This window comes from Mustelus asterias, chromosome 7, assembly GCF_964213995.1.
Source record: "Mustelus asterias chromosome 7, sMusAst1.hap1.1, whole genome shotgun sequence".
In the NCBI taxonomy this organism is placed as follows: domain Eukaryota; kingdom Metazoa; phylum Chordata; class Chondrichthyes; order Carcharhiniformes; family Triakidae; genus Mustelus; species Mustelus asterias.
Genome location: NC_135807.1, coordinates 16,724,738 through 16,738,569, shown reverse-complemented (window position 1 = coordinate 16,738,569; position 13,832 = coordinate 16,724,738). Strand labels below are relative to the sequence as shown.

Sequence of the window (13,832 nt, the reverse complement as noted above, 5' to 3'; positions counted from 1 at the left end):
ATGCTGGGGTGTGTCCATACGTCTGGCTCACTCCCAGTATCAGAGTTCTCACTCATCCTCCCCCATATACACTATCATGCAACAATAACAGAAAATGGTGGAAAATCTCAGCAGGTCTGACAGCATTTGGGGAAACATTAATCGCTACAGTGCAGGAGGCCACCATTTGGCCCATTGAGCCTTCACCGACAGGAATCCTACTCAGGCCCTATCCCCGTAACCCCATATACCCTGCTAATCCCCCTGAAAAATTAAGGGGCAATTTTGTATGGTCAATCCACCTGACCCACATATCTTTGGATGTGTAGGTTAAATGGATTGGCTATGCTAAATTGTCCCTTTAGTGTCCCATGATGTCTAGGTTAGATGGGTACAGTAAGAAGTCTCACAACACCAGGTTAAAGTCCAACAGGTTTATTTGGTAGCACAAGCTTTCGGAGCACTGCTCCTTCATCAGGTGAGTGGAGAGTTAAGACCATAAGACCATAAGACATAGGAGCGGAAGTAAGGCCATTCGGCCCATCGAGTCCACTCCACCATTCAATCATGGTTGATTTCAACTCCATTTACCCGCTCTCTCCCCATAGCCCTTAATTCCTCGAGAAATCAAGAATTTATCAATTTCTGTCTTGAAGACGCTCAACGTCTCGGCCTCCACAGCCCTCTGTGGCAATGAATTCCACAGACCCACCACTCTCTGGCTGAAGAAATTTCTCCTCATCTCTGTTCTAAAGTGACTCCCTTTTATTCTAAGGCTGTGCCCCCGCGTCCTAGTCTCCCCTGTTAATGGAAACAACTTCCCTACGTCCGTTAGATGGATTAGCCATGGTAAATGTGCATGGTTACGCGGATAGGGCAGGAGAGAAGGCCTGGGTAAGATACTCTAGTAAGAAGTCTCACAACACCAGGTTAAAGTCCAACAGGTTTATTTGGTAGCACAAGCCACAAGCTTTCGGAGCACTGCCCGAGGACACCCTCCTCAAGCTCAGTTCTAACTGTCCTGGCTGGAGACAATACACATCTCTTTAACCTGTGCTTAACCCTCTCCTCACTCACATTGTTTATACCTTTAAGACTTGATTACCTATAAAGACTCATATTCCAACCATTATCTTGTAAATTGAGTTTGTGTCTATATATATGTCCTGTTTGCGAACACAACTCTTCACTCACCTGATGAAGGGGCAGTGCTCTGTAACCTGTTGGACTCTAACCTGGTGTTGTGAGACTTCTTAACTGTGCTACCCCAGTCCAACGCCGGCATCTCCACATCATAAGATACACTGAGAGTCCCTGCAGACTTGAAAGGCTTAATGGCCTCTTTATGCATTGTAAGGATTCTGTGACTACACTGCCCTGGGGTAGGTGGGGATGACGCGCATGCGCGACGGGAGGAGGAAACAGCCGGGAGGACGCGCCTGCGCAACTGGAAGGAAAGCAGTCTGACGGATGCGCATGCGCGACGGGGAAACCCGTGAGGACGCGCCTGCGCACTGCAGCCTTGGCTTGTTCATCTTGTTGCGTGTTGAGCCCGTCCAAGCGGGAGGAGGGGCGTTCTCCTCAAGCTAGTAATTTCGCTTTACTCCTCATTTATCAGGGGAGGTGGAAAATTCTGTCGTCAGGCAGATAAGTTGTTTTGTGTCCGATTTCACCCCTATCTTATTTTCAAACGCAAGAGAAAGTGCGAGATTTAGTGACGGGTGAGGCGAATGGCTCAGAAAATCAACGAGGCGTTGGAACACATAGCGACGGCGGAAAAATGGTAAAGAAGCCAACGGCCGCGGTGAATTATTTTTTTTTTGCTTCCCTCTCGCAGTATTCGGTGAGGTGGCCCCTGTCCTTTTGAGCTCCGCGTCTCTTTAACCGAAGCGGCTCGCGGCCGCCGGGCTGACCTTCGAGGGGGTGAAGAAACGCGGTGTATTCTGGGTGTTGTAGTCCTCTCCGCCTCGGCTGCTGCCGGCCTGAGCCGCTGACGCACTACAAGCCCCGGCAGCCATTGCGCGCTGGCATATTTCCTGATTTCATACCATCAATGCAAAAAAAAACATTAGTTCAGTGACAGTGGGTGTTTCATAGAACTGGTGCAGTTGCGTTGCAAATATATCCTCAAATGCTTTCAACTGTTTTTTGGCATCACTTGATATCCGATCTAAGTGATAAGAAACTTGCTGGCATCTGTTCTTAAAATCATCTTTTATCATTTCAGATAAGGCCTTCGCAGCATACCTTTGGTGTATCTGCTGTTTATAAGTGTAAAATGTTGTATACAGTCATGTATACAACATTTTCACTTGGATAGATGGGGAAACTGGGGCTGTCCCTTTTTGGAGAAAAGCTGAAGAAGCTACTTAATGGAGGTTTTCAAAATCATGAGGGGTCTAAGTAGATGCTGACAGGATGCTTCCCCACATAAGATAATTTAGAACTAGGGGGGCAAATTTAAAGGTGATGGATTGAAGATGAAGATGAGGAGGAATTTCTTCCCTCAGAATGGTTAGTCTGTGGAATTTTCTTTCCCAGAGAGCAATGGAGTCTAGAATCATAGAATTGTTATGGTGCAGAAGGAGGCTATCGTGTCTGCATTGGCTCAAATTATGACTTGGTGCAATTCCCCTGCCATTTCCCCATACGCCACACTTTCTTGTCAATAATCATCAAATGCCCTCTTTAACGCCTCGATTGAACCTCCCTCCACCACACTTCCAGGCAGTGCATTCCAGACCTGAACCACTCGTTATGTGAAAAATGTTTTCTCACATCACATTTGCTGCTTATGAAATCAGTTTAAATCTGTGCCCTCTCATTCTTGATCCTTTACAAGCTGGGACAGTTTCTCCCTGTCTACCCTCCCCCTGTGATTTTGAACACTTCATCAAATCTCCTCTTAGCCAGCTTCTGTCCAAGGAGAACAGTCCACAGTCCCAACTTCTCCAATCTGTCTTCTGAACTGAAGTTTCTCATCTGTGGGACCCTTCTTGTAAACCTCCTCTGCACTCTAATGCATTCACATCCTTTATATAGTGTGGTGCAGAACAGAACACAATGCTCCAGCTGAGATCTGAGGAATGTGTTGCATAAGTTCAGCATAACCTCCTTGCCCATGTACCCCATGCCCCTGTCAATAAAGTCCAGGATACTGCATGCTTTAACTGCTCTCTCCACCTGTCCTGCCACCTTCAATGGTCCATGTACATATACACCAGTGTTAGAATGTAACCGGTGATAACATTGTATCTGTTCATGTGACCAATGGTAACAAATTGTAAGGGTCAGCTGACCCAGTAAACCATAACCAATGACAGAATGATGTGATGATCAGCTGTTTCAGTATAAATAAGAACCTGTTGGGAATTGTTGGATTGCTTGGAATGGCCCAGGGTGAGGCCTCAAATTTGGAGTAATGAAGTCTCTTTATTGAACCTTTTCTTTGATTTATAAATTGGAGTAAGTTTTGTGATATTTTTAGTGTCGACATTTGAAGAGTTCTTTCTGGATGAACATCGAGGTCCTCTGCTCCTGCACCCCCTTAAGAATTGCATCCCTTATTTTATATAGTCTCTCTCTGTTCTTCCTCCCAAAATGTATCACCTTGTGCTTCTCCGCATTGAATTTCATCTGCTAAGGAGGTCATTGAATGTATTCAAGGCTGAGCTAGATAGATTTTTGATTGACAAGGAGTCGAGGATTATGGCGCCGGGGTGCGGGACAGGCAAGAAAGTTAAGGCAACAATCAGATCAGCCATGAGATTGAATGGCGGAACAGGCTCGATGGGCTGAATGGCCTACTCCTATTTCTTCTGATCTTATAAAAACAGAACTATGGAGTACTAATTTACGGTGATTTGCAAAAGAAGTGAAAGTGACGTGTAAAAACATTTTAATGCAGAGCATGGTTAGGATCTGGAATGTTCTGCCAATGAATATGGTGGACGCAAATTCAACCGCAGCCTTCAAAAAAGAATTGACTAATTATCTGAAGCAAAAACATTTGCAGGTCACTGGAACTTTGTGGGCCAAATGGGCCTGTGCTGTGCTGCGGGGCAGCATGGTTAGCACTGCTGCTTCACAGCACCAAGGACCTGGGTTCGATTCCTGGCTTAGATCACTGTCTGTGTGGAGTTGGCATGTTCTCTCCCTGTCTCCGTGGGTTTCCTCCGGGCGCTCCGGTTTCCTCCCACATTCTGAAAGATGTGCTGGTTAGGTGCATTGACCCAAACAGGCGCCGGACTGTGGAGACTTGGGGAATTTCACAGTAACTTCATTGCAGTGTTAACGCAAGCCTTACTTGTGACTAATAAATAAACTTTAATACAAAAGCAGATTATTGCAGATGCTGGAAATCTGAACTAAAAACAGGGAATGCTGGAACCACTGAGCAGATCAGACTCTTCACCAGAAACAGTAATTGACTTGAAATGTTAACTGTTTCTGTCTGCATATGCTGCCTCACCTGCTGAGTGTTTCCAGCATTTTCTGTTTTTATTGCATAGAGAAGCCTCTGGCTACGTATAAAGTTTAAATTCATAGTTTTATATTTTCATATATTCCAAGTTTCTCATACTAACTAGGCTGGTTGTTCTGATTCACCAGTGATGTAACACCACTTAAACAACCCATTCCCATCCTCTAGGCCTGAAAATTGAAGCAGGACATGCCAGCAAGTAAAAAGTATGAATAGAGTTGAATAGCCTCGGCTTCAAGGACCAAATGGCCAAAGATGACATAGCTGTTAAGCCAGATGAGCAGCATTTGTGCAGATGTTGATTTGTGATCAAATTATATTTTGGGTTTAACCCATGCAAATGCACCTAACCTAGAAATGACATGGATTAAAATCAAGTTCCTATAAGAGTTAATTTTCGTCTTTTGTTTTTAAAACCACTTCCATTTTACATGGTGCTTTTTTTTTAATATGGAGAAAGGTGTTTCACAGAACTGTAACTGAACCAAAATTGACACTGCCAGAAAGAGAGAGGTGGCGTGGTTTAGTATACATATCTTGGAGCCTATGTGGCTGAAGGTGCAGCCACTCATGGTGAAATGAAGGGCCTTTCAGCTCATCGTGTCTGTGTTAGAGATATTCAATTAATTACACTCTGACACTATTCTCAGCGCCCTGCAATTTTTTTCCCACTGCCAGTATTGATTCTTTTTTGAATGTTACTGTTGAATCTGCTTCTACCATTTTCTCAGGCAGTGCATTCCAGATCACTCGCTGCATAAAATAAAAAAGTTTTTATCTGCCAATCATTAAACCTGTGTCTTCTGGTTACTAAGCCATCTGCCACTGCAAAAGTTTCTCATTTACTTTCTGAAAGCCATTCAAGACTTTGACTATCTCTATCAACACTCCTTTTAACCTTCCCTGCTTTAAGGTGAACAACCCAGCTTCGCCAGTGTCCCCACATTACTGAAGTATCTCATTACCATTCTGTTGAACCTTTTCTTTTTTTAAAAATTCATTTGTGGGACATGGGTGTCACTGGCTGACCAGTATTTATTGCCCTTCCCTAGTTGCCCAAGTGCAGTTGAGTCAACCACATTGCTGTGGCTCTGGAGTCACATGTAGGCCAGACCAAGTAAGGACTTTGGTGAATCAGTTGGGTTTTTCCAACAATCGGTTGGTTCCAGATATTATTGAATTCAAATTCAACCAACTACTGTGACAGGATTTGAACCCTGTCTAAGGCCTTTGCATCCTTCCCTAAAGTCTGGTGCCCACAGATTGAACATAAAATTCCAGATGAGGCCTAACCAGTATTTTATAAAAGTTTAACTTAACTTCCTTGCTTTTGTACTCTATTTCTCTATTAATGAAGCCCAGGATCCCTTATGCATTTTGATAGAATTCTTAATGTGTCCTGCCATCTTCAAAGATTTGTGAACATTCACCCTAGATCTTTCTGTTCCCCTGTAAAATTGATTTATTTAATTCATATTGCCACATTATTGCTATCAAAACATGTCTCTTCTCATTTCCCTGAATTTCATCACATTGAATTTCTTCTCCCATGCTTTACAAAATTCACCAGTTTTATCTGTATTTTCTTTATTCTATATATAGGACGTTGCCTACATGGACTTTAGTAAAGCATTTGACAAGTTCCTCATGGCAGGCTGGTGCAAAAGGTTAAATCACATAGAGGTTAGAGGTTTACAGCATGGAAACAGGCCCTTCGGCCCAACTTGTCCATGCCACTCTTTTTTTTAACCCCGAAGCGAGTCCCAATTGCCTGCGTTTGGCCCATATCCCTCTATACCCATATACCCATCGTACCCATGTAACTAAATGCTTTTTAAAAGACAAAATTGTACCCGCCTCTACTACTACCTCTGGCAGCTTGTTCCAGACACTCACCACCCTCTGTGTGAAAAAACTGCCCCTCTGGACACTTTTGTATCTCTCCCCTCTCACCTTAAACCTATGCCCTCTAGTTTTAGACTCCCCTACCTTTGGGAAAATATATTGACTATCTAGCTGATCTGTGCCCCTCATTATTTTATAGACCTCTATAAGATCACCCCTCAGCCTCCTACGCTCCAGAGAAAAAAGTCCCAGTCTATCCAGCCTCTCCTTATAACTCAAACCATCAAGTCCCGGTAGCATCCTAGGAAATCTTTTCTACACTCTTTCTAGTTTAATAATATCCTTTCTATAATAGGGTGACCTGAACTGTACACAGTAATTCCAAGTGTGGCCTTACCAATGTCTTGTACAACTTCAACAAGATGTCCCAAACCCTGTATTCAATGTTCTGAGCAATGAAACCAAGCATGATGAAGGCCTTCTTTACCACTCTGTCCACCTGTGACTCCACTTTCAAGGAGCTATGAACCTGTACCCCCTAGATCTCTTTGCTCTGTAACTCTCCCCAACGCCCTACCATTAACTGAGTAAGTCCTGCCCTGGTTCAATCTACCAAAATGCATCACCTCGCATTTGTCTAAATAAAACTCCATCTGCCATTCGTCAACCCACTGGCCCAATTGATCAAGATCCCGTTACAATTGGAGATGACTTTCTTCACTGTCCACTATGCCACCAATCTTAGTGTCATCTGCAAACTTACTAACCATGTCTCCTATATTCTCATCCAAATCATTAATATAAATGATAAATAACAGTGGACCCAGCACCGATCCCTGAGGCACACCGCTGGTCACAGGCCTCCAGTTTGAAAAACAACTCTCTACAACCACCCTCTGGCTTCTGTCAAGAAGCCAATTTTGTATCCATTTAGATACTTCACCCTGGATCCCGTGAGATTTAACCTTATGCAACAACCTACCATGCGGTACCTTGTCAAAGGCCTTGCTAAAGTCCATGTAGACAACATCAACTGCACTGCCCTCATCTACCTTCTTGGTTATCCCTTCAAAAAACTCAATCAAATTTGTGAGACATGATTTTCCACTCACAAAACCATATTGACTGTCCATAATCAGTCCTTGCGTCTCTAAATGCCCGTAAATCCTGTCTCTCAAAATACCTTCCAACAATTTACCCACTACAGATGTGAGGCTCACTGGTCTACAGTTCCCAGGCTTTCCCCTGCAGCCCTTTTTAAACAAAGGCGCAACATTTGCCACTCTCCAATCTTCAGGCACCTCACCCGTAACTATCGATGATTCAAATATCTCGGCTTAGGGGACACGCAATTTCCTCCCTAGCCTCCCACAGTGTCCTGGGATACACTTCATCCCGTCCCGGGGATTTATCTACCTTGATGCGCTTTAAGACTTCCAGCACCTCCTTCTCTGTAATATGTACACTCCTCAAGACATCACTGTTTATTTCCCCAAGTTCCCTAACATCCATGCTTTTCTCAACAGTAAATACTGATGAGAAATATTCATTTAGGATCTCACCCATCTCTTGTGGATGCGCACATAGATGACCTTGTTGATCCTTAAGAGGCCCTACTCTCTCCCTTGTTACTGTTTTGGCCTTTATGTATTTGTAGAAGCTCTTTGGATTCTCCTTTGCTTAACTGCCAAAACAATTTTGTGTCCCCTTTTTGCCCTCCTGATTTCTCTCTTAACTTTACTCCTACACCCCCTATACTCTTCAAGGGATTCACTTGATCCTAGCTGCTTATGCATGTCATGTCATAGGATCAAGGGTGGACTAGCTAGATGGATTCAGAACTGGCTTGGCCATAGAAGAAAAATGTTTTTTAAAAGTTTATTTATTAGTCACAAGTAAGGCTTACATTAACACTGCAATGAAGTTACTGTGAAATTCCCCTAGTCGTCACAGTCCGGTGCCTGTTCGGGTCAATGCACCCAACCAGCATGTCTTTCAGAATGAAACCGGAGCACCCGGAGGAAATCCACGCAGACACGGGGAGAACGTGCAAACTGCACACAAACAGTGACCCAAGCTGGGAATCGAACCCGGATCCCTGGCATTGTGAAGCAGCAGTGCTAAACCCTGCTACCGTGCCGCACCAGAGGGTAGGGATGGAAGAGTGTTTTTCTGCATGGAGGTCTATAACTAGTGGTGTAAAGTCATAGAGGTTTACAGCATGGAAACAGGCCCTTCGGCCCAACTTGTCCATGGCGCCCTTATTTTTTTAAACCCCTAAACTAGTCCCAATTGCACGCATTTGGCCATATCTCTCTATACCCATTTCACCCATGTAATTGTCTAAATGCTTTTTAAAAGACAAAATTGTACCCGCCTCTATTGCCCCTCTGGACCCTTTCGTATCTCTCCCCTCTCACCTTAAACCTATGCCCTCTAGTTTTAGACTCCCCTACCTTTGGGAAAAGATATTGACCATCTAGCTGATCTATGCCCCTCATTATTTTATAGACCTCTATAGGATCACCCCTCAGTCTTCCGCGCTCCAGAGAAAACAGTCCCTGTCTATCCAGCCTCTTCTTATAACTCAAGCCATCAACTCCTGATAGCATCCTCGTAAATCTTTTCTACACTCTTTCTAGTTTAATAATATCCTTTCTATAATAGGGTGACCTGAACTGTACACAGTATTCCAAGTGTGGCCTTACCAATGTCTTGTACAAGTTCAACAAGATGTCCCAATCCCTGTATTCAATGTTCTGAGCAATGAAACCAAGCATGCTGAATGCCTTCTTTACCACTCTGTCCACCTGTGACTCCACTTTCAAGGAGCTATGAACCTGAATCCCCTAGATCTCTTTGCTCTGTAACTCTCCCCAACGCCCTACCATTAACTGAGTAAGTCCTGCCCTGGTTCAGTCTACCAAAATGCATCACCTCACATTTATCTAAATTAAGGTCCCTCATGGCAGACTGGTGTAGGTGAAGTTGCATGGGATCAGAGGTGAGCTGGCAAGGTGGATACAAAACTGGCTCGGTCAAAGAAGACAGAGGATAGCAGTGAAAGGGTGCGTTTCTGAATGGAGGGCTGTGATAAGTGGTGTTCCTCAGGGATCAGTGCTGGGACCTTTGCTGTTTGTAATATATGTAAATGATTTGGAGGAAAATGTAACTGGATTGATTAGTAAGTTTGCGGACGACACAAAGGTTGGTGGATTTGCGGATAGCGATGAGGACCATCAGAGGATACAGCAGGATATAGATCAGTTGGAGACTTGGGCGGAGAGATGGCAGATGGAGTTTAATCCGGACAAATGTGAGGTAATGCATTTTGGAAGGTCTAATACAGATAGGAAATATACAGTAAATGGCAGAACCCTTAAGAGTATTGATAGGCAAAGGGATCTGGGTGTACAGGTACACAGGTCACTGAAAGTGGCAATGCAGGTGGAGAAGGTAGTCAAGAAGGCATACGGCATGCTTGCCTTCATCGGCCAGGGCATTGAATTTAAAAATTGGCAAGTCATGTTGGCGCTTTATAGAACCTCAGTGAGGCCGCACTTGGAATATAGTGTTCAATTCTGGTTGCCACACTACTAGAAGGATGTGGAGGCTTTGGAGAGGGTACAGAAAAGATTTACCAGGATGTTGCCTGGTATGGAGGGCATTAGCTATGAGGAGAGGTTGGAGAAACTTGGTTTGTTCTCACTGGAGCGACGGAGGTTGAGGGGAGACCTGATAGAAGTCTTCAAGATTATGAGAGGCATGGACAGAGTGGATCGTCAGAAGCTTTTTCCCAGGGTGGAAGAGTCAATTACTCGGGGGCATAGGTTTAAGGTGCGAGGGGCAAGTTTTAAAAGAGATGTATGAGGCAGATTTTTTACACAGAGAGTGATGGGTGCCTGGAACTTGTTGCCGGGGGAGGTAATGGAAGTGGATACGGTAGTGACTCTTAAGGGGTGTCTTGACAAGTACATGAATGAGATGGGAATAGAGGAATATGGTCCCCGGAAGCGTAGGGGGTTTTAGTTAAGTCGGGCAGCATGGTGGTGCAGGCTTGGAGGGTCAAAGGGCCTGTTCCTGTGCTGTAATTTTCTTTGTTCTTTGTTCTTAAACTCCATCTGCCATTCAACCCACTGGTCCAATTGATCAAGGTCTCGTGGCAATCTGAGATAACCTTCTTTACTGTCCACTATGCCACCAACTGCAAACTTACTAACCATGCCTCCTATATTCTCATCCAAATCATTAATGTAAATGACAAATAACAGTGGACACAGCACTGATCCCTGAGGATCCCTGGTCACAGGCCTCCAGTTTGAAAAACAACCCTCTCCAACCATCCTCTGGCTTCTGTCATCAAACCAATTTTTTATCCATTTAGCTACCTCACCCTGGATCCCGTGAGATTTAATCACCCTGGATCCCTGTTCCGCAGGTATCAGTGCTGGGACCTCTGTTGTTTGTAATATATATAAATGATTTGGAAGAAAACGTAGCTGGTCTGATTAGCAAGTTTACAGATGATACTAAGATTGCTTAAGTTGCTGAAAGCGATGAAGGTTGTCAGAGAATACAGCAGGATATAGATAGGCTGGAAAATTGGGCGGAGAAATGGCAGATGGAATTTAATCCAGACAAATGCGAGGTGATGCACTTTGGTAGATCCAATTCAGGAGGGAGCTATAAAATAAATGGCAGAACCATCAGGAGCATAGACACAGTGATATCTGGGAGTACAGGTCCACAGATCTTTAAAAGTGGCAACACAGGTGGAAAAGGTGGTGAAGAAAGCATCATGCTTGCCTTCATCGGTCAGGGCATCGAGTATACAAGTTGACAAATTATGTTACAGTTATATAAAACGTTGGTTAGGCCACATTTGGAATACTTTATCCGATTCTGGTCGCCTTCATGTCGCCAGACATGAAGGACATGGAGGTTTTGGGGGGAGTACAGAAAAGGTTTATCAGGATGTTGCCTGGTACGGAGGGTATTAGCTCGGAGGAGAGATTGGATAAGCTGGGATTGTTCTCCCTGGAAAGATGGAGTCTGAGGGGCGACCTGATCGAAGTTTATAAACTTCTGAGGGGCATAGATAAGGTGAACAGTTGGAAGTTTTTTTCCCAGGGCAGAAATGACAATTACAAGTTCAAGGTAAGGGGGGAAGTTTCACTAGATAAGTGCAGGGGAAGTTTTTCACACAGGGTAGTGGGGGCCTGGAATGCACTGCCACGTGAGGTGGTTGAGGCAGTCACGTTACCGCATTTAAGACTTATCTGGATAGACACATGAGCAGGTGGGGAATAGAGGGATACAGGTGGTTGATCTAGATAGGACAATGTGATCAGTGCAGGCTCGTGAAGGGCTTGTTCATGTGCCAAACTGCTCTTTGTTCTCCTGAAGTCCACTTCTCTTCTCACCTGCAAAGTTTGAAATTGTGCACTGTATACCCAAGTCCAGATCATTAATATCTCTAAAAGAATCAGTATATGCATTTTGCTACAATCTAATGTAAACCTGTCTATGTAGCTGTGAAAATATGTTAATGCAGTTTTAAATTACATGGAATAAGATTAATGTGATTGATCCTCTCTTATTTTCAGTCTGAAAACAGGCTTTCTAAAGTGGAAACCTGATTATGACAGTGCAGCATCTGAATATGCAAAGGCAGGTAAGAAACAGCAAATCTTAACATCCGAAGATTTTCTTTCATTCACACATTCAAGTTGATCTCGTCCTAAGGCACATTGGTTTCCTCTGTAGAGTGTTACTTATACTGAGCAATAAAAGCTACACCTTATAATTCATAGCAATAAGTATAAGTAAATTTATAAGGCTGTCTTGTCAGGTGTTATGTAAGATTTTGGATTTCTAGCATCTGTAACTTAAAGAATCAAAAGAAAGACAATAATTGAAAATACCTCTGTTAGTCCACAATTTAAAAATTTGATAAAATAAAGAAATAGTTTGTACCCCCTCATTTCAATTTGTTTAATTTTTGAGCTTCACTGCATGGGCCAGCATTTGTTGCCATCCATATTTGCCCTTGAGAAGGTGGCAGAGGACATTGGTTTGGAAAGCACTGTTAATAAAACATTGGCGAGTAGCTGTAATGCAACTTGTAGGTAGAAACAGAAAATAGGAGTAGAAGTAGGCTGTTCGGCCCTTCGAACCTGCTCCACCATTGATTATGATCATCCAACTTGGAACCTTTTCCCGCTTTCTTCTCCTTTGATCCCTTTAGCCCCAAGAGCTATATCTAACTAGATGATACACGCAACTGTGTGCCAGTGGCAAGCAAGTGTATGCAAATGTTTAGGATGGGTGGAGCTGCTTTGTCCATGATAGTCACGAGCTTCTTGGTGTTTTTGGAGCCATATTCATCCAGGCAAGTGGAAAGAATTCCATCATACTTCTGACTTTTGGCTTGGAAAGGTGGACAGTATTTGAGAAGTCAGGAGGTGAGTTAGTCGCCACAGAACTTTCTGCCTCTGACATTCTGGCATGCTATTGCAGTTACAGTATTTGAATGGTTGGTCCAGTTAAGCTGTTGATCAATGGTAACCACCATCCCCAGGATTTTCCGACTGTAATGCAATTGAATGTCTGGGGGATATGGCTAGTTTATTTGAAAATTTAAAGTGGTGCATTTTTATATATTTCAGATAGCACAGAAGCAGCAAGCTGCCTCTCTTGCAGATTCCCCAGCAGAATTCAGGGGCTTTTAAAAAATCAGCAAAGGGGCCTGATCCCAGAAAATTGGCTGGCGTCAAGGTTATCTGTTGTGCCAGTTCTGAAAATTCATATTTTCAGTTTAAGTTCTTGCTGTATTAAAGATCCCTAAGGATTCTACAGTAGTGGAATATCCAGGTTTCTGTCGTTCTGAGGGTCAACATAAATTCTCATTTAGAAAGTCTTGGATGAATCAACATCAGCATGAATTTCTTAAAGGAAGTTTTTAAGGAGGTAACAATGAGGGTGATGAGGGTAGTGTGTTTGATACGGTCAACATGGGTTTTAGCAAGGCTTTGATAAGGTCCCAAACAGCAGACTTGTCAGAAAAGTAAGAACCTATGGGATCCAAGAGTAAGCTGCAACTTGGATATAAAACTGGCGTAGTGGCAGGAAGCAAAGTATTATGGTCAACGAGTGTTTTTTGTTATTGGAAGATTCTAATGAGGTTTTATAGGGCTCAGTTCCAGCTTCCTTATTTTTCATGGCATGTATCAATGATATACATTTAAAAGTAGATGCATGATTAAAACATTTGCAGATAATGTAAAAATTAGCTATGTGGTCAATAGGAAGGAGGCTGTAGTCTGCAGGATGATATCCTGTCTGGCTGGTCAGGTGGGAAGAAAAATGACAAATAGAATTCAATCCAGAGAAGTGTGAAGTTAATACATTTGGGAAGGGAAAGCAAGGCAAGGAAATACACATTAAATGATAGGATGCTGTAAAGTGTGGAGGAGCATAGATTCTTGAAGATAGCAGGACAGGGAGATAAAATGGTTAAGAAGGC

General features: G+C 43.4%; 1 protein-coding gene across 1 annotated transcript in view; it reads left to right on the top strand.

Moving 5' to 3' along the window:
• The first annotated feature begins 1,476 nt into the window (after window positions 1–1,476).
• napgb (N-ethylmaleimide-sensitive factor attachment protein, gamma b) overlaps window positions 1,477–13,832 on the top strand; it is a 56,959-nt gene continuing 44,603 nt past the window's right edge. Inside the window, exons 1-2 of the mRNA XM_078215717.1 lie at window positions 1,477–1,762; window positions 11,914–11,981. Coding sequence (XP_078071843.1) covers window positions 1,710–1,762; window positions 11,914–11,981 — 121 coding nt within the window. The 5' untranslated portion in view covers window positions 1,477–1,709. The remainder of the gene's footprint in view (window positions 1,763–11,913; window positions 11,982–13,832) is intronic.